This window comes from Canis lupus, chromosome 26 (assembly GCF_011100685.1).
Source record: "Canis lupus familiaris isolate Mischka breed German Shepherd chromosome 26, alternate assembly UU_Cfam_GSD_1.0, whole genome shotgun sequence".
NCBI classification, from domain to species: domain Eukaryota; kingdom Metazoa; phylum Chordata; class Mammalia; order Carnivora; family Canidae; genus Canis; species Canis lupus.
Window position 1 is genome coordinate 10,002,899 of NC_049247.1, and position 21,540 is coordinate 10,024,438.

Genomic DNA, 21,540 nt, shown 5'->3' on the forward strand with positions numbered 1-21,540 from the left:
TCTGCCATCTTTATATCTTTTAAATAAATCTCTTATATAACATTTATTAACACAAAATGCAGTATATAGTCTATTGATGAATCTCCCCTTACATTTTTTTAATTGAGCTCTATGCTCAACATAAGGCTTAATCCCACGACCCTGAGATCAACAGTTGCATGTTCTACCAACTGAGCCAGCCAGGTGCCTCTGAATTTCCCCTTATAGACTGTAACATAAGAACAGAGAGAGCTTCTTTCATCTTCAAGTGGGGTACAATACTTGTCACAGAGAAACATTCAATATTTGTGAGACAGATAAATGATTTTTAAAAAAACACTGGGGGAGAATTCATATCCCTAAATCAATACATATAATATCCCAACTCTTAAATTCTTTCATAAAAATGAAAAACAGAAATGATAACATTTTCTGTCCATAAGGTTGGCGAAAACTTTATTTTTTCCAGCTTTATCTAGGAATAACTGACAATTAAGAACTGCATTATTGGGCAGCCCAGGTGGCTCAGTGGTTTAGCGCCATCTTCAGTCCATTCATCAGGCTTCCTGCATGAAGCCTGCTTCTCCCTCTTTCTGCCTGTGTCTCTGCCTCTCTCTCTCTGTGTGTCTCTCATGAATAAATAAATAAAATCTTTAAAAAAAAAAAAAAAAAAGAACCGCATTATTTAAAGTGCGTGACTTTAGGGTACCCCGGGTGTCCCAGCTGTTTAGAGCCACCTTCGGCCCAGGGCATGACCCTGGAGGCCCAGGATCAAGTCCCGCGTCGGGCTCCCTGCGTGGAGCCTGCTTCTCCCTCCACCTGTGTCTCTGCCTCTCTCTGTGTGTCTCTCATAAATAAATAAATAAAATATTTTTTAAAAATAAAAATAAAAAGTATATGCCTTTAAGCACTTTGATGCCTAGGTGGCTCAGCGGTTGAGCGTCTGCCTATGGCTCAGGGCATGATCCCAGGGTCCCGGAATTGAGTCCCACAATGGGCTTCCTGCATGGAGCCTGCTTCTCCCTCTGCCTGTCTCTCTCATGAATAAATAAATAAAACCTTTAAAAAGAAAAAAAGAGAGAGAGAGAAAGAGAGGGAGAAAGAGGAGAGGGAGAGGGAGAGGGAGAGGGAGAAAGAAAGAGAGAGAGAGAGAGAGAGAGAAAGAAAGAAAGAAAGAAAGAAAGAAAGAAAGAAAGAAAGAAAGAAAGAAAGAAATAATGTGATGGTTTGAGGGCAAAACTTTTTTAAGATTTTATTTATCTATGTGACAAACAAAGAGAGAGCACAAGCAGGCAGAGCAGCAAACAGAGGGAGAGGGAGAAGGCTCCTCCTTGAGCAGAGAACTTGATGCAGGGCTCAATCCCAGGACCTCAGGATCACAACCCAACGAAAAGGCATACTCTTAACCAACTGAGCCACCTACGTGCCCTAAAGGCAAAACTTTTATTTTTATTTTTTTTAAAGATTTGTTTTATTCATGAGATGGGGGGGGCGGGGCAGAGACACAGGCAGAGGGAGAAGCAGGCTCCATGCAGGGAGCCGGACGTGGGACTTGATCCCGGGTCTCCAGGATCACTCCCTGGGCCAAAGGCAGTGCTAAACCAGTGAGCCACCAGGGCTGCCAAGGGCAAACCTTTTAAAGTAAGTTCAAAGTTGAACAAAATTAATAAAGTACTACTTAGAAAAACGAATGTGATAGATTTAATAGCAAGATAATAAAATATATTCAGGAAAGCAAGTACCCCTTGGAATGTAAAAGGGGAAGTAAGATTAAAGAGGAACACAAAGGAAGCTTAGTATTGATAATGTGTTTCTTAAGTTGGTGGGTAGATTTATTACTCCACATCAAGTATTTTATTTTTTTTATTTTTTTTCACATCAAGTATTTTAGTGTGTTACATAAAATATATCTTCTATAATATGGAAAATGGAAGACATATATTATCCCATAATAAAAGACTTGAAAAATTAACAATGAAAACCTTTATTTACAGGTGAAGTGGTAAACTAACTAGAATATGAGTTTTAGCAATCTTGGGGTGGAGTCTTTTGGGTTTCCTACGTACAGTATCATGTTATCTGCAAAGAGGGAGAATTTGACTTACTCTTTGCCAATATGAATGCCTTATTTTTTTGTTGTCTGATTGCTGAGGCTAGGACTTCTAGTACTATGTTGAATAGCAGTGGTGAGAGGGGACATCCCTGTTGTGTTCCTGATCTAAGGAGAAAGGCTCTCAGTATTTCCCCATTGAGAATGTTATTTGCTGTGGGCTTTTCGTAGATGGCTTTTAAGATATTGAGGAATATTCCTCTATCCTTACATTCTGAAGAGTTTTGATCAGGAATGGATGCTGTATTTTGTCAAATGCTTTCCCTCCATCTATTGAGAGGATCATATGGTTGTTTTTTCTCTTGTTGATGTGATTTATCATGTTGATGATTTTACCAGTGTTGAACCAATCTTGCATCCCAGGGATAAATCCCACTTGGTCATGGTGAATAATCTTCTTAATGTACTGTTAGATCCTATTGGCTAGTATCTTGTTGAGTATTTTTACATCTGTATTCATCAGGGATACTGGTCAATAATTCTTTTTGGTGGGGTCTTTGTCTGGTTTTGGAATTAAGGTGATGCTGGCCTCATAAAGTGAGTTTGGAAGTATTCTGTCCCTTTCTATCCTTTGGAAAGGCTTTAGTAGAATAGATATTATTTCTTCTTTAGATGTTTGATAGAATTCCCCTGGGAAACCATCTGGCCCTATACTTATGTGTCTTGGGAGGCTTTTGATGACTGCTTCAATTTCCTCCCTGGTTATTGGCCTGTTCAGGTTTTCTATTTCTTCCTGTTCCAGTTTTGGTAATTTGTGGTTTCCCAGAAATGCATCCATTCCTTCTAGATTGCCTAATTTATTGGCATATAGCTGCTAATAATACATTTTTAAAATCGTTTGTATTTCCTTAGTATTGGTTGTGATCTCTCCTCTTTCATGATTTTATCAACTTGAGTCTTTTCTCTTTTTTTAATAAGGCTGGCTAATGGTTTATCTTATTAATTCTTTCAAAGAATAAACTCCTGGTTTTGTTAATCTGTTCTATAGTTCTCCTGGTCTCTATTTTATTGAGTTCTACTGGAATCTTTATTATCTCTCTTTTTCTGCGTGGTGTAGGTTTTATTTGCTGTTCTTTCTCTAATTCCTTTGGGTGCGAGATTAGATGGAGTTTTTTCCAATTTTTTGAGGGATCCTTGTATTGCAATGTATTTCCCTCTTAGGACTGTTTTTGCTGTATCCCAAAGATTTTGAACAGTTGTATCTTCATTTTCATTAGTTTCCATGAATCTTTTTAATTCTTCTCTAATTTCCTGGTTGACCCATTCATCTTTTAGTAGGATGCTCTTTAACCTCCACGTGTTTGAGTTTCTTCCAAATTTCTTCTTGTGATTGAGTTCTAGTTTCAAAGCACTGTGGTCTGAAAATATGCAGGGTACAATCCCAATCTTTTGGTATCAGAGACCTGATTTGTGACCCAGTATGTGGTCTATTCTGGAGAAAGTTCCATGTGCACTTGAGAAGAATGTGTATTCAGTTGCATTCAGATGCAAAGTTCTATATATATCTGTGAAATCCATTTGGTCCAGTGTATACTTTAAAAAGTCCTTGTTTCTTTTTTTTTTCTAATTATTTTTTTAAGATTTTATTTCTTTATTCATGAGAGACACAGAGAGAGGGGCAGAAACATAGGCAGAGGGAGAAGCAGGCTCCTCACAGGGAGCCCGATGGGGACTCGATCCCAGGATCCCAGGACCATGATCTGACCCAAAGGCAGATGCCCAACCACTGAGCCACCCAGGTGCCCCCCCACCAAAAAAGTCCTGTTTTTCGTGATGTTCTGCTTAGAATATCTGTCATTTGCAGAAAGTGCCATGTTAAAGTCTCCTACTATTAGTGTATTAATATCTAAGAAAGTCTTTACTTTGGTTATTAATTGATATACTTGGCAGCTCCCACATTAAGGGCATAAATCAATGCCCAGAAGTAAGTGGCATTTCTATAGACTAACAATGAGACTAAAGAAAGAGAAATTAAGGAGTCAATCCCATTTACAATTGCACCCAAAAGCATAAGATACCTAGGAATAAACCTAACCAAAGAGGTAAAGGATCTATACCCTAAAAACTACAGAACACTTCTGAAAGAAATTGAAGAAGACACAAAGAGATGGAAAAATCTTCCATGCTCAGGGATTGGAAAAATTAATATTTTAAAAATGTCTATGCTACCCAGGGCAATTTACACGTTCAATGCAACTCCTATCAAAATACCATGGACTTGGGGCAGCCCAGGTGGCTCAGGGGTTTAGCGCCACCTTCAGCCCAGGGTGTGATCCTGGAGACCTGGGATCGAGTCCCACGTCACGCTCCCTGCATGGAGCCTGCTTCTCCCTCTGCCTGTGTCTCTGCCTCTCTCTCTGTGTGTGTATTCTCATGAATAAATAAAATCTTAAAAAATAAAAAAATACCATGGACTTTCTTCAGAGAGTTGTAACAAATAAGATTTGTGTGGAATCAGAAAAGACCCCAAGTAGCCAGGGGAATATTGAAAAAGAAAACCAATGCCAGGGCATTACAATGCTGGATTTCAAGTTATACTACAAGCTGTGATCATCAAGACAGTGTGGTACTGGCATAAAAACAGACACACAGATCAATGGAACAGAATAGAGAACCCAGAAATGGGCACTCAACTCTGTGGTCAACTAATATTTGACAAAGCAGGAAAGACTATCCACTGGAGAAAGGAAGTCTCTTCAATAAATGATGCTGGGAAAATTGGATAGCCATATGCAGAAGAATGAAATTAGACCATTTTCTCATACCATACACAAAGATAAACTCAAAATGGATGAAAGATCTAAATGTGACAAGAATCCATCAAAATTCTAGAGGAAAACACAGGCAACAACCTTTTTGAACTTGCCCACAGCAACTTCTTGCAAGATACATCTATGAAGGCAAGAGAAACAAAAGCAAAAATGAATTATTGGGACTTCCTCAAGATAAAAAGCTTCTGCACAGCAAAAGAAACAGTCAACAAAACTAAAAGACAACCTAGAGAATGGGAGAAGATATTTACAAATCACATAGTCGATAAAGGGCTAGTATCCAAGTTCTATAAAGAACTTATTAAACTCAACAGCAAAGAAACAATCTAATCATGAAATGGGCAAAAGACATGAACAGAAATTTCACCCAAGACAACATACACATGGCAAACAAGCACATGAGAAAATGTTCCACATCACTTGCCATCAGGGAAATACAAACCAAAACCACAATGAGATACCACTTTCACACCAGTGAGAATGTTGAAAATTAACAAGACAAGAAACAACAAATGTTGGAGAGGATGCGGAGAAAGAGGAACCCTCTTGCACTGTTGGTGGGAATGTGAACTGGTAAGGACACTCTGGAAAACTGTGGAGGTCCTCAAAGCGTTAAAAATAGGGATCCCTGGGTGGCTCAGAGGTTTGGCGCCTGCCTTCGGTCCAGGGCCTGATCCTGGAGACCTGGGATCGAGTCCCATGTCGGGCTCCCTGCATGGAGCCTGCTTCTCCCTCTGCCTGTGTCTCTGCCTCTTTCTCTGTCTCTCATGAATAAATAAAGAAAATATTAAAAAAAAAAAAAAAAAAAAAGAAGAAAAAAGAAAAGAAAAGAAAAAAAGAGTTAAAAATAGAGCTACCCTCCGACCCCACAATTGCACTACTGGGGATTTACCCCAAAGATACAGATGCAGTGAAAAACCGAGACACCTGCACCCCAATGTTCATAGCAATGTCCACAATAGCCAAACTGTGGAAGGAACCTCAGTGTCCATCAAAAGGTGAATGGATAAGACGTGGTATATGTATGCAATGGAATATTACTCAGCCATTGAAAACGGCAAATACCCACCATTTGCTTCGACGTGGAGGAAACTGAAGGTTATTCTGACGAGTGAAATAAGTTAATCGGAAAAGGACAAACATTTATGGTCTCATTCATTCGGGGAATACAAAAAAATAGTGAAAGGGATTAAAGGGGAAAGGAGAGAAAATGAGTGGGAAAAATCAGAGAGGGTGACAGAACATAAGACTCCTAATTCTGGGAAACGAACAAGGGGTAGTAGAAGGGGAGGTGGCAGGGGGATGGGGTGACTGGGTGACGGACACTGAGGGTGGCACTTGACGGGATGAGCACTGGGTTACTATATGTTGGCAAATCGAACTTTGATAAAAAGAAAAAAAAAACAACAACAACCTAGAATATGCTTAGAAATAATGTGGTGGGGGAGGAGATACAGATAAAATTGGCCATGTGACAATGACTGCTGAAGGTGGGTAATGAGTTTAAGAGGATTTATTATGCTGTTCTGGTTTTATGTTGAAATTTTCCATACCAAATAATAAAAAAGGGTAATTCTTCCATATAGTAAATCAAAATGTCACAATTGACCTCAAGTTCTCATTCCAATTCAGGGATACTAATACATGTAAAATATTCTTTCTACCTACAGTCTTTGTAAGTCATAGTTAATGCACAAAATATTGCCTATTGCCATTCACTCTAATCATGAGTGATAAGTAAAATGAATAAGAGACAGGGCTCCTGGATGGCTCAGTTGGTTAAGCAAGTACCTTCGGTTCAGGTCATGATCTCAAGTCCTGGGATGGAGCCCCACAGCGGGCTCCCTGCTTAGCAGGGAGTCTGTTTCTCCCTCTCTCTCTGCCTCCCCCGATGCTGCTCATGCTCTCTCAAATAAATAAATAAAACAAAAAATTTTTTGTTAAATAAACAAATACAGAACTCAATTGGAAACAAACAGAAACTTGAGGCATCTGGATGGCTCAGTTGGCTAAGCGTCCAACTTCTGATTTTGGCTCAGGTCATGATCTCAGGGTCGTAAGATTGAGCTGAGTGTCAGGCTCCATGCCTGCTTAAGATTCTCTCCCCCTCTTCCTTTCCCCCCACTCACGTGCTTTCTCTCTCTCTAAAATAAATAAATAAATCTTTTTTAAAAAATTTAAAAAAGGAAAGAAAAGAAACAAAAACTTCAGCTCTGGTTTAAAAACATACAAAAAAAAAGAAAGAAAGAAAAAGAAAGAAGAAAGAAGAAAAAGAAGAAGAAGAAGAAGAAGAAGAAGAAGAAGAAGAAGAAGAAGAAGAAGAAGAAGAAAAAGAAAAAGAAAAAGAAAAAGAAAAAGAAAAAGAAAAAGAAAAAGAAAAAAAGAAAAAGAAAAAAAAAAGAAAAAGAAAAAGAAACATACGTCGATGCATCTCCCGGTAAAGAATAGTCAGTGCCTGTAGAGAGTTGTCATCTGTGGGTTCAAGGGCTGCCACCTCCTGTGCCAAGGTGAAGGCTTCTTCTTGCTTTCCAGTTCTCTGTAAACCAATTGCCTTTAAAACCTGAGACAAAGGAAAAACAATCACTTTTAAAAGGACAGAAACGAAAATATGAGCCAAATCTCCCTGCTCAGTGGGGAGCCTACTTCTTCCTGTCCCTCTCCCCTGTTCCTGTGCTCTGTCAAATAAATAAAATCTTAAAAAAAAAAAAAAAAAAGCGCCAAAGAAGGCCAACTTGAAAATAAAAGATAAGCTGTAAGGTATGTCTATGTTGCTAATCAAGTAAACCATATTTCACTAAAACTATCAGCAAATCAAGATTCTTTCCTATTTCAGTCTATTAAGAAGGCACAACAGGGGCACCTGGCTGACTCAGTCTTAACAGTATACAACTTTCAGTCTCAAGGTTGTGAGTTCAAACGCCATATTGGGCATGGAGCCTACTCAAAAGATGAATAAATAAAAGGCACAACAGTGCTTAAAAAAAAAAAGTCTATCAAAATAAAAAATTAAATTAGCTAAGTTATATCCAAAATATCCAGAGAAATAAACAGCCAGCTTTTAATTAAACATTATTTATGGCATTTAAGTAATCAGAAAAATAAATGGCTTAGAGAGGCACCTAGCTGGCTCAATCAGTCGAGCGTTCAATTCTCAATCTCAGGGTTGTGAGTTCAAGCCCCATGTTGAGTGTAGAGATTGCTTAAAAATAAAATCCTTAGGGGCACCTGGGTGGCTCAGTTGGTTAAGCATTCAACTCATGGTTTCAGCTCAGGTCACGATTTCATGGGTCCTGGGATTGAGTCCCAGGTAGGGCTCCATGCTCAGAGGGCAGTCTGCTTGAAGATTCTCTACATCCCTGCCCCCAACTCGTGCACTCACACATGTATGCACTCTCTCTCTCTAATAAATAAATCTAAAAAATAAAAATAAATAAAATGAAATCTTTTAAGGGGTGCCTGGGTGGCTCGGTAAAGCATCTGACTTTTGATCTGAGCTCAGGTCTTAATCTCAGGGTCATGAATTCAAGTTCTGCATTGGACTCCACACTAGGCATGGAGCCTACTTAAAAAACAAAACAATGGGATCCCTGGGTGGCTCAGCAGTTTAGTGCCTGCCTTCTGCCCAGGGCGTGGTCCTGGAGTCCCCAGGATAGAATCCCATGTAGGGCTCCCTGCATGGAGCCGGCTTCTCCCTCTGCCTGTGTCCCCGGGGCATGGTCCTGGAGTCCCTGAGATGGAGTCCCATGTCGGGCTCCCTGCATGGAGCTTGCTTCTCCCTCTGCCTGGGTCTCTGCCTCTCTGCTCCCCCATCTCCTCTCTCTTTCAAGAATGAATAAATAAAATCTTTAAAAAAAAAAAAACAAAAAAATAAAAATAAAAATAAAAATAAAAATAAAAACAAAACAAAACCTGAAAAAAAAATTAACCCTGAAAAAATAGTCACTAAAGAGATTTAAAATCTTTTCTCAGGGATCCCTGGGTGGCTCAGCAGTTTAGCGCCGCCTTCAGCCCAGGGTGTGATCCTCAGGTCCCAGGATCGAGTCCCACATCGGGCTCCTGCATGGAGCCTGCTTCTCCCTCTGCCTGTGTCTCTGCCTCACTCTATGTCTCTTGTGAATAAATAAATAAAATCTATAAATAAATAAATAAGTAAATAAATAAATAAATATTTTCTCTTTCAAGATTACAATATATAACCCACCAAAAGTAACTCAAGAGCAAATGAACTTACCTTAGCACAATGAAGATCCTTATGTTTCTTCAACAATTTATCTGCTTGCTGAATTGCCATTTTATTATTACCATTATCAAGATAATCTATGAAAACAAATTATGATAGTTATTATATTCCTTCAACAAATATGAAAAATGCATAGGCTGGTATGAGGTTTTCTTTTTTTTCTTTTAAAGATGTTATTTGAGTGCTCTCTTCAGCAGTACATATACTAAGATTTTATTTATTTGAGATAGAACAAGTAGGGAGAGGGGTAGCAGGAGAGGGAGAAGCAGACTCCCTGCTGAGCACAGAACCTGATGCAATGCTCCATCTCAGGATTCTGAGATCGTGATCTGACCCAAAGTCAGATGCTAAAGCAACTGAGCCATCCAGGTACCCTGCTATGTTTCATAAGGCATTTTAATTCAGTATTAAAAACCTCACAGTGCCAATTTTAACTCTAAATGGCTAGGATAAAAAATATATATATATGGCTAGGATAGTCCAGAATACAATCATATATTCCTATAGTCATATCTCAGACCTGTTATAAAATTGTGTTAAAGCGGGACGCTTAGATGGCTCAGTAGTTGAGCGTCTGCCTTTGGCTCAGGGCGTGATCCCGGAGTCCTGGGATGGAATCCCACATCGGGCTCCCTACATGGAGCCTGCTTCTCCCTCTGCCTATGTCCCTGCTTCTCTCTGTGTTTCATGAGTCAACAAATAAAATCTTAAAAAAAAAAAAAAAATGTGGGGAAAAAAAGGAATCAGGGTGCCTGGGTGGCTCAGTCAGTTAAGCTTCTGCTGTTGGGTCAGGTCGTGATGAGATAGAGCCCTGAGGGGAATCCCTGGGTGGCGCAGGGGTTTGGCGCCTGCCTTTGGCCCAGGGCGCGATCCTGGAGACCCAGAATCAAATCCCACATCGGGCTCCCAGTGCATGGAGCCTGCTTATGTCTCTGCCTCTCTCTCTCTCTCTCTCTCTCTGTGACTATCATAAACAAATTAAAAAAAAAAAAAATTAAAAAAAAAAAAAAAGAGATAGAGCCCTGAATCAAGCTCCCCACTCAGCAGGTAGTCTGCTTCTCCCTCTCCCTCTGCCTCCAAATCATGCCTGCTCTCTCTCAAACAAATCTTGAAAAAAAGAAAGGAATCAATTATTATCCAAAAGTCTAACAAAAGGAGAGATTCATTTCCAGATGAGAAGATCTAGAAGAAAATGAGAAGTATCATAAATAGGAAATGATGGTAGCTGCCAATTCTAAATATAGAAAGATGATTAAACAAGCCAGTCCACAACATGCTACTACTACCAGGTCCCTCTTTGCTCACCAAAGTCAGTGTAGGAGCAGATGAGGCATAGATAACCGAAAATAAATTATGGATCAAATGCTGGTGAGTACAGGGAGCAATAGCACCTCTCACTTGGTGCTGCTGGGAAGGTAAAATGGTACAGCAACCTTGGAAGAGTCTGGCAGTTTCCTCAAACACTAAACATACTCTACCATTTGGTCAGCAATTGAGCTCCTTGATATCTATCCTTATAATAAGCTGAAAACTTACCTCCACACAAAAAACCTGCACACAAATGTTTATGGCAGTTTTATTCATAACTACCAAACCTTGGAAGTAACCAAGATTTCCTTCAATGGGCCAATGGATAAACAAATTATAGTACATCCATACAATGGAATATTATTCAGATAAAAAGAAATGAGCTATCAAGACACAAACACACAAAACACAGAGGAACTTTAAATGCATATTGCTACATGAAAGAAGCCAATGTAGCAAGGCTACATAATATATGTAGCCAATTATACAACATTCTGGAAAAGGCAAAAATTATAGAGACAATAATACAATCAATCAGTGGTCACCAGAGGGATGAAAGGGTAGAGCACAAGGGATTTTTAGAGCAGTAAAACTATTCTGTAGGATACTGTAATGATTGGGTATAGGTCATCATACTTTTGTCAAAACCCAGAGAAGGTACAACACAAAGGATAAACCCTAATGTGAACTAGTAAACTATGGACATTAGCTAAAAATAACCTATCCTGGGACACCTGGGTGGCTCAGCGGCTTAGCACCTGCCTTTGGCCCAGAGCGTGATCTTGGAGTCCTGGGATAGAATCCCACATTGGGCTCCCTTGCATGGAGCCTGCTTCTCCCTCTGCCTATGTCTCTGCCTCTCTCTCTCTGTGTGTCTCTCAATGAATAAATAAAATCTTAAAAAATAATAATACAATAAAATAAATAAAAAATAAATAAAAATAACTTATCCCAGGGACACCCGGTGGCTCAGTGGTTGAGTGTCTGCCTGTGGCTCAGGTCGTGATCCTGCAGTACTGGGATTGAGTCCTGTGTCAGGCTCCTCACAGGGAGCCTACTTTTCCCTCTGCCTATGTCTCAGTCTCTCTCTATTTTTCTCATAGTCTTTAAAAAAACACCTGGGTGGCTCGGTGGTTGGCCAACTGCCTTCAGCTCAGGTTATGATCCAGGGGTCCTAGGATCAAGTCCCACATCGGGCTCCCCAGAAGGAGCCTGCTTTTCCCTCTGCCTATGTCTCTGCCTCTGTTTCTCATGAATAAATAAATAAAATCTTTAAAAATAATAATAACCTATCCTACTGGCTCAGCAACTGAAACAAAGTACCACACTAAATTAAGATGTTAACAACAGGGGAAACTGGGGGGGAAGATATTGGACCGCTACTTTTCACTCATTTTTTCTGTAAACCTAAAACTGCTCTAACAAAAAAAGCGTATTAATAAAATGTGTGTGTGTGTGTATATATATATATATATATATACACAAGCAATATACTGTATATATATTGTATATATAATTGTAACTATATACATACACTATATAAATGTGTATATATATGTATATATATAAAAGCAAAGATTCAGTTCCAGAGAAGGAAAGTGAAAAGCGTGCTAAGTGGAAAACAATGGTGGTAGCTGTCAATTCTAAACATAGAAAAAAGGATGAATGCAGGCCAATTCACAATCTACTACCTCCTATGGTCCCACTCTGTCCATCAAGGTCCCAAAGAGGGACAGAGGAGGCATAAACAATTCAAAATAATCTATGGCCCTGGTGGCCCAGAGTATCCCAAATAACAGAAATAGACGATTTTACCTAAAGAATTCAATTTTCCTCCAATGAATACCTGACTAAAACTTAAAACAGACAACCACATGAACCCATGAGTTTTTCTTTTTTTTCTAAAAGCACACAATCTGGGATCCTTGGGTGGCGCAGCGGTTTGGCGCCTGCCTTTGGCCCAGGGTGTGATCCTGGAGATCTGGGATCGAATCCCACGTCGGGCTTCCAGTGCATGGAGCCTGCTTCTCCCTCTGCCTATGTCTCTGCCTCTCTCTCTCTCTCTCTCTCTCTCTGTGACTATCATAAATAAATAAAAATTTTTTTAAAAAAAGCACACAATCTTAGGCTAAACAGTCAAATATCTAACACTAGTTTTCTTAAATAACTCAGCCATCATTTGTCCTTACAGAACACCTGAGAGAGATATTTCAGCTCAATAAAGGACACTCTCTTCCTAATAACTTGATGCTGATCTCTTTCTGAGTCAGTTCTAAGTTAATTCTGACTCATTCCTGCATGACTCCAAGTTCTTAGAGCACACCCTGGAGCCTTCTCAAAGAGTAACTAAACATCCTTGATGAGACCCCAGCTCCGAGCATCTGCACACAAATGGATGAGACCAGAGGTCAGGACTTAAAAGGGTACCTACCTGCCCATGCCCTCTTCTCTGGGAATAGTTTTCATTGTGTCTACTGCAGGGGTAGTACTGGATAACCATGTCTAGACCTTGTAACTACACCCAATGGGGTGGATATTTGACCCAAGGGTAAGTCAGGTTTCTCCCTGGTAAACTGTAACTGCAACACTGAGTCACAAAGCCAGAGTTAGTAAACTATGGGGAAGAACCTCATTTTGAGTCTGACATTACCAGTGGCAGAGCTAGAATTTCCATTTTGAAGGTCACATCTTGGTATGACTATAAACCCAACATGTTGGGCCCTGGATGAACTGATGACTAAGCAGAAATAAAACAGTATGAAGAAGCAAGCAGAGAATAAACACACACAGATAAAAGCAGTGATGAAAATAGGTTTAGATCCTGACAGCTCTCCAATTTCCATCAAGCCCTGAATACATTTCTGCCCTATGCTCCTACAAGGGTTTATAGCAAGTCCCTTTTTTAAAAAAATAATTTTTATTATTTATTTATTTATTCATAGAGACACAGAGAGAGAGAGAGAGAGAGAGAGAGGGGAGAGAGAGGCAGAGACACAGGCAGAGGGAGAAGCAGGCTCCATGCAGGGAGCCTGACGTGGGATTCGATCCCAGATCTCCAGGATCACGCCCTAGGCTGCAGGCGGCGCTAAACCGCTGCGCCACCAGAGCTGCCCGCAAGTCCCTTTCACTTGAGCTTGTGTCAAGTGTTTCTGCTCCTTGCACCCACAAGTTTTAACTAAGACATTCCACTACATTGAGCCAGTCTGCTATTATCCAGGCTCCCCGTTTCTGGATGCCTAGACAAGAAAAATCTATTTTCATTTTACATTACTGACTCTGAAATATAAATTAGGTAACTCTTGGAGAAAACAGGCCAATAAAAAAGACATCCCAGAGCCCCTGAATGGCTCAGTCAGTTAAGCCTCCGATTTGATTTTGGCTGAGGTCATGATCTCAAGATCATGACACTGAGCCCCTCCTCTGGCTCTGCCCTGGGCATGGAGCCTGCTTATGATTCTTTCTCCCTCTCCCCACTCCTCTAAAAAAATTTAATTAAAAATAATAAACAATAACTCTGTTTTTTTAAATAAGTTTGTTTTAAAACTTACTCAAGAGTGGGGCACCTGGGTGGCACAGTTAGCTGAGCATCCTACTCTTGGTTTTGGCTCAGGTTGTGATCTCAGGGTCTTGGGATCAAGCCCTGTGTCGGGCTCCATGTTCAGCACAGAGTGTGCTAGAGTTTCTCCCTTTCCCTCTGGCTCTCCCTGTGCTCGCTCGCTCATGCTCTCTCTCTCTCTCTCAAAATAAATAAATAAATAATTTTTTTTTTTAAAAAAAAGAAACTTGTTCAATAGTTAAACTGTGGTTTGACCATGAGGATTAGTGCTGTTCCCTTAACAACAAGAGTAAGCCAAAAATCAGCATCACAAATCAGGCATAGGAAACAGTAAGATGATGATGCAAAGGTGAAAGCAATGTTTGCAAAGCAAAGGTACCACTCTGAGTGGAATATTTTTATGATCCTTGCAGTCAGCACTAGATAACTAACACTGAGAACATTATCTCTTCCAACGTTTCCCTTGTATTTAAGAGACAGTCTCTTGGGACGCCTGGGTGGCTCAGCAGTTGAGCATCTGCCTTTGGCTCAGGGCGTGATCCCAGAGTCCTGGGATCGAGTCCCACATCAGGATCCCTGAATGGAGCCTGTTTCTCCTCCCTCCCTCTGCCTGTGTCTCTGCCTCTCTGTCTCTCATGAATACATAAATTAAAAAAAAAAAAAAAAAAGATTTTAAAGTAATCTCTACACTCAACATGGGCTCAAAGTCACAACCCCAAGATCAAGAGTCCATGCTCTTCTACCAACTGAGCCAGCCAGGTACCCCATTGATTTATTACTTTCTAATTTTTTTTTTCTTTTAACAACAAAGGAACAGACTTCAGACTCAGAGCTTCACAAATATATCAGAATCTTTTATTTTTTTTCAAGATTTTATTTATTCGTTCATGAGAGACACACACAGAGAGAGAGAGAGAGACACACAGGCAGAGGGAGAAGCAGGCTCCATGCAGGGAGCCCAATATGGGACTTGATCCTGGGACACCAGGATCACAACCCGAGCCAAAGACAGACGCTCAACCACTGACCCATCCGGGTGTCCCACAAATATCAAAATCTAGTTAAGACTTTAACACCACTGTTTTGCTTTCATTTTATTTTTACTGCTTTGTTTTCTCTGCACAAGTGACAGGTCCTCCATTAATGATAATGAAATAGATTATTTTAAAACAAATTTAAGTTAAAAATCAACTTAGGAAAAAATAGAAAAAAAATCACTTAGAGAAGAATATTTAGTAAACAATAGTACAGGTAATACTATAATAAAGCTATAATCATCAGACTGGATAGAAGAATGGTGGAAATTTGGGAAATACTGGGTTAAATCATTGGCAAGAGATGATCAAAATCTGTTGAATGAGTGAACTAGCCACCTTCCTGGGCAACAATTTGAACAGAAGTGACTTCCTTACACATGCAGACAGCAGTAGGCCCTGACACATGCAGGCCTACCTACTTGTCCAGTAGAAGAGGCCCTGGGATTGATTTGTTCAATCATATTTAGGGATACTGAAAGTATGGCTCAGTCTATGGAGAATGCACCTCTTGACCTCAGGGATCATGAGTTCGAGCCCCATATTGGGCATAGAGCTTACTTCAAAAAAGAAAGATTAGTCTTGCCAAAAAAAAAAAAAAAAAAAACCAACAAACAAAAAGCCTTTACACTGTGTGTTCTTGCAGCTGTTGTGAAAGCCTGTGGAGCAGCCAAAATGACAACGTGCACTGTTTCCACCTCCTACAAGAGCTTCAAAGACTACTAAAGATATTGCTCCAATTTAGAAAAAAAGATTGAATACAACATAGCTCCATCTTTGCTTAAAATTCTAAATGCTTTAGAATAGAAGCCTTGCTTTTACCAATACAAACTGTAGGTGAAACATTCCCTCAGTCAACAAATTTTGTTAAATACCAACTAAGCACAAAATGGCTGGGAGGGCTTAAATTTAAAAAGGAATGATGCCTCCTAACCGATCACCTCACAGCCTACATTTGCTGCTCCCTTTTCAACTATTTCCCCTAGAGTATTCAGAGCTATCGTTTTTAAACTGCAAGCCTGATCATCTCACTCTACACTAATTAAATCTCTTCAGTGCTTCCCACTATCTCTAAAACAAATTTCAAAATTCTTAAAATTGCTTACAAAGCTGAGTCTCTTCTCACCAGTAGAGCAGTGTCTGCACTGCAACCACACAAGCCTTAACTTAGGTCCTCAGGTAGAGCGAGCTCCTTTTTACACACTCCCATCATTGCCTAACTAACCTCTGCTCTTCTTTCACATTCAAAGTAAAATGTCACTTCCACAGGGAACCTTGTCTTGTCTTGTCTCCAACAGCTCAGATACCCATATATTGTATGCACTCAAGGGAACCTACATTTTTCCTTCAAAGCTCTTAACACAGGGCACCTGGGTGGCTCAGTGGGTTAAGGATCTGCTCAGGTCATGATCCCAGGGTCCTGAATCAAGCGTCACTGCTTCTCCCTCTTCCTCTGCCCTGCCCTTCGTTCCCTCTCGCTCTCTCCCCCTCAAATAAATCTTTAAAAAAAATTTTTTTTTATGTATTTATTCATGAGAGACATAGAGAGGCAGAGAAGCAGGCTCCCTGCAGGGAGCCCGATGTGGGACTCAATCCCAGGACCCCAGGATGATCTGAGCCGAAGGCAGATGCTCAACTACTGAGCCACCAGGCGCTCCATAAAAACATCTCTTAATCATTACACAAGTGTAATGATTATGGGTACCATTACGTTTTAGAAATCTGTTGAAACTACAAGCTCCTTGAAAGCAGAAACCATGTCTCTGTTGTGCTGTTTGGTACTCACTCATTCCCTGAATCTAAATTGTGCCTAGCACATATTGGGCCCCCAATAATATGGTGAATGATAAAAAGAATACAGAAACAAAAAGGGAGAAAAGGCAGTCTTCTAGAAATTGAGTAGTCTATCAGGAAAATGAAAGATATGTGCATACAAAGTGACCATAACAGGAAATTCAAAGAATCAATTATTAGTGATGACTTCATGCTATTAAAATATTTTTCAAAATCTTGCCAACTAATTTTTTTTAAAGCTTTCTCTTTTTTTCAAGTTTTATTTAAGTAATCCCAATGTGGGGCTCAAACTCACAACCCTAGGATCAAGAGTTGCATGTTCTTCCAACTGAGCCAGCCAGCACCCCCCCAACTAATTTTAAGGAGGGTCCATGCCCAGCATGGTGGCCAATGTAGGGCTCAAATTCACAACCCCAAGATCAAGACCTGAGCTAAGACCAAGAGTTGGACATTCAAACAACCCAGTCACCCAGGTGTCCCAACTAATTTTTTTAAATAACAAAAGGAGTGCAAGCCATGGTTAATAGTAAGTAATAATAAAAAGAAAAAATCCAAACAGTCCATAAGGGCATAACATGAAAAGCAAGTCTCTTAAGCCTACCTTATGCTCCCATTATGCTCTACGTATTCTTCTAAGAATTTTCTGTGCATTAAAATTTCTTTTAAGTCTAAAATGCTTTTAGAAAGTAGAAGTCTAAGTCAGACCTTTTTAAATGGTCATAATAATGTACCAAATGACTTTTCTAAAGGGTAAGATAATCTTCACTCACCAAGATGCCCTGCCACTCCTGGGGGAAAACAGGACATAACTCGCAGGGCTAACAAGGCCCAACAGAAGGCTTAGAATAAATACCACACTGGATTGAGGACTAGGGAGCATTTCTAATGAACTATAGCAGAAAAATTACCTGGGGTTGACCAGGGACCAAAGGGAAACGTCTTAACTCACTAAAAAGTCATTACCATTCAAGAAACACAAATAGGAAAAAAAGAAAAAAGAAACACAAATAGGAAGCATGTTATACCTGACCCAGACGATAGCAAGCCAGTAAGACATATTAGAACAAAAGATCATGTATGAAGAAAGTAAATAAAAATGTGTATGTGTATTCTAAAGACTGTGGGGATATTTTTTCTTTGAAACTTCTCTATTTTTCAATTGCTGACCTAGCAATTCCTGTATTCTATACAAATTTATGATGTGCCATACCTGACCATCACTTCCATTCTGCTTGTCCCTCTAACCACTAAAAATGTTTTAATACAGGCAGCCCCGTTGGCGCAGCGGTTTAGTGCCGCCTGCAGCCCAGGATGTACGTGATCCTGGAGACCCTGGATAGAGTCACACGTCAGGCAGGCTCTCTGCATGGAGCCTGCTTCTCCCTCTGCCTATATCTCTGCCTCTCTTTCTCTCTGTGTCTCTATGAATAAATAAATAAAATCTTTTAAAAAAATGTTTTAATACTAATAATAATGGGGATCCCTGGGTGGCTTAGGAGTTAAGAGCCTGCCTTTGGCCCAAGGTGTGATCCTGGAGTCCCAGGATCAAGTCCCGTGTCAGGCTCCCTGCATGGAGCCTGCTTCTCCCTCTGCCTGTGTCTCTGCCTCTCTCTTTCTCTCTCTGTACCTTATGAATAAATAAATAAAATCTTTAAAATAAATTAATTAAAACATAAAATTAATAATAATAATAGAAGAAAGCACCGGTGCTCACCAAGTAATGTCAGAGTACAAAATCTGTAAAGAACCACATAGCACAAGACAATAATTTTAGCAAAAGGAAAATAAATAAAGTAGTTGTTCTAGTAAGGTCAGGTATGGTTTTCAAACACCAAAAACACAATACCTAAACTTACCAATTTAAAAATAATGAGAAGTGCTCTGAAGATATTTCAACTAATGAGCTTTCTGAAAAGTTATTCCAAACCTAGACACTGAAAATGTAATTTTGGGACGCCTGGGTAGTTCAGTGGTTGGTTGAGCATCTGCCTTTGGCTCAGGGTATGATCCCATGGTCCCGGGATCGAGTCCCACATCGGGCTCCCTTCATGGAGCCCGATTCTTCCTCTGCCTCTCTGTCTCTCATGAATAAATACATAAAATCTTTTTAAAAAAAAAAAAAAAGAAAGAAAGAAAGAAAGAAAATGTAATTTCAACCTACCACATCTCAACACAACACAATTTCACAGTTAATTGCCCATACAGTCCTGTCCACTTCTACCCTAAACAATACTCAGCATGAACTGAGGTCACAGGCAAGATTCCAACAGTTGTAAAATGCTAAAACCTTGGCAGTACAAATAATGCTGTACAAAGACAGTGATGCTGCTAATTCTGAACTCAGTGAAGGGCTGGGCTCTCAGTGACAATGCCTATGTTCAAATCCCAGATCTACAATTTACTAGCTACAACTGTGAGCAAGTTCATCTAAGGCCTTTAGTTTACTACTATGATCACAATAATCTTACTACCTAATAGGACAGTTAGCATACAAATAAGCACTCAATTAATGCTAACAGTTGTTGAACCTCAGGCTGGTGAGCAAGCACTACCTACCAAGCACAGGCTTTTCCTTTACCAGCTAATTAAAGTCTGAATTCAAGAACAATAGTGGTTTAGGGGTATTAATATATATAAACACAAAAGGAGGGGCTGTCCCAAAGTCTGGAGGTCAAAAGTGCTGAAGTCAAGGACAGTGGGTACCCTCTCTTTTCTTATTCCTGCCAGTTGATATTAATTGCCTTGGAATTCTTAAAGAAAGTCTCTTCTAATACTCTTCTTTTGTAATATAACAAAAGCAACATAATTCTGGCTTCAGTTTTGACAATATGACCTGTCACTTCTATTTAACATATCTTAATTGTTTAGCAATGTGAAATGGACGATGAACTACTCCTTACTGGGTAGTTCAAAACACCGTTATTTCTAAATGACTCATGGGACACCAAAGGCATTTTCTTTAGTCTTCAAGAACAATTTTAGAAATCCATTTATTCTTAAAAATGCTAAATCTTAGGGATGTCTGGATGATGCAGTCAGTTAAGCATCAGCCTCTTTATTTCATTTTAGGTCATAATTCAAGGCCCTGGGATCTAGCCCTGAGTCAGGCTTCAGGTTCAGCATAGATTCTACTTGGTTTTCTCTCTCTCTCCCACTCCCTCTCTTCCCCCGCCCCCACACACCATTACATCTCCCACACTATGCACATGCACTCTCTCTCTCTCTCTCAAATAAATAAATAAATCTTTTTTTAAAGGTACTGTATCTTGGGGAGGTTGGGCTAGATGGTGATGGGTATTAAAGAGGGCACTTTGTTATCATAAGCACTGGGTGCTATATGTATGTGATAAATCCCTGAATTCTATTCCTGAAACCAATACTGCACTGTATGTTAGCTAACTAGAATTTAAATTTAAAAATAAAAGTACTGAATCTTTTTAATGGCGGGGGCCTGGGGCACCTGGCTGCTCAGTAGTAGGAGCACGCGACTCTTGATCTCAGAGTTATGAGTTCAAGCCCCACAATGGGCACAGAGATTACCTCAATAAATGAATAAAACTTAAAAAAAATCTGCAGGCAGCTGCTGTTGCAGAGAGTCATACGTAATACGCCAAAAATTGTGAGCCCTGGCTGGATTCAGTTCCTACTCTCAATCACCCTTATTTCATCCTTGCCTTCTGAAAATATATACTGGAGGGTATGATAACATACACCATGAGGAAATGGAAATAGAGTCCTACCTCTGCCACTCAACACACCTGTGTGACCTTTGGCAACTCAGTGTCTTCAGCTCAAAGTGAGGTATTCTCTAGCAATGGTTAAGACAGTAAGCTTCGGACACTGGGGTTCAGATCCTAACCCCATCAAATGTTAGCTGAGTGACCTCAGGTAAATTAGACAACATGAACAAAGTCCCATTTTTCTCATCTGTGGGGGAAAAGGAGGAGGGGGTGCAGAATTGGAAAAAACTATCCACCTCATGAGAATGTGTGAAAATTAAATGAGATAAGCCATGTGAACGGCCAGTCGCAGAGGCGACATAGTAATCAGTCTATACACATTAGCTTTTATTTCCCACCTCACAGGGTTGTTGCTAGAATCAAATGAGACATGAGTAAAGCATCATACAAATTTATAAAAGCAGGACCAACTGTACCAGAAATAAAGTTGCCCCCTCCTCCAAAAAAGTTGAGTGATCTCAGCCATGTGGAGAAACCTCCATTTACAGTAACATCTACACTATAAACGCGAGGTCTAGTTTGGCAAAAACCACTGACCTTGAAGCCTTCCTTACCATTAAGAGAGACCAACCACCCATGAGAGAGAGGAACTACCACAGTCCAATTACAGAACATCTCAGTTATTGAAAAGGTGTTCCTCCCTGACTCAAATCTGTTTTTCACAACATCAAGGATGACATCAAGGTCTTAAAGCCTGGGGTGAAGAGAAACGTTATGGAGGAGGATCTATTTTACAAGCACATGGGAAGCTGCAGAGAAAACCAGAGAAGCTGCGGAGAGGAGAAGCCCTGCAGCAGCCCTGCATGCCCCTCTGACAAGAGCTAACACGGTCTCTTCACCGCTATTTTGGGCCCACGACCCCCACCCCCCCACCCCCCCACCCCGCCTCCCACGTGCGCCCAGCGCAGCTGTTTCCCCACCAAACGGCTCTGGATTGGGGGCCTCGAATCCGACCTGCTCCTGGCTCGATCTGGGTGACCTTACATCAGCCCTTCCCCTCTTTGGGTC

The 21,540-nt window shown here is 40.3% G+C and overlaps 1 protein-coding gene across 1 annotated transcript in view; it reads right to left on the minus strand.

The window, feature by feature from the left end:
* The window catches only part of NAA25 (N-alpha-acetyltransferase 25, NatB auxiliary subunit), a 78,620-nt gene that overhangs the window by 56,489 nt on the left and 591 nt on the right, over positions 1 to 21,540 (minus strand). Inside the window, exons 2-3 of the mRNA XM_038575133.1 lie at positions 9,092 to 9,177; positions 7,282 to 7,420 (exon numbers count right to left, since the gene is read on the minus strand). Coding sequence (XP_038431061.1) covers positions 7,282 to 7,420; positions 9,092 to 9,177 — 225 coding nt within the window. The remainder of the gene's footprint in view (positions 1 to 7,281; positions 7,421 to 9,091; positions 9,178 to 21,540) is intronic.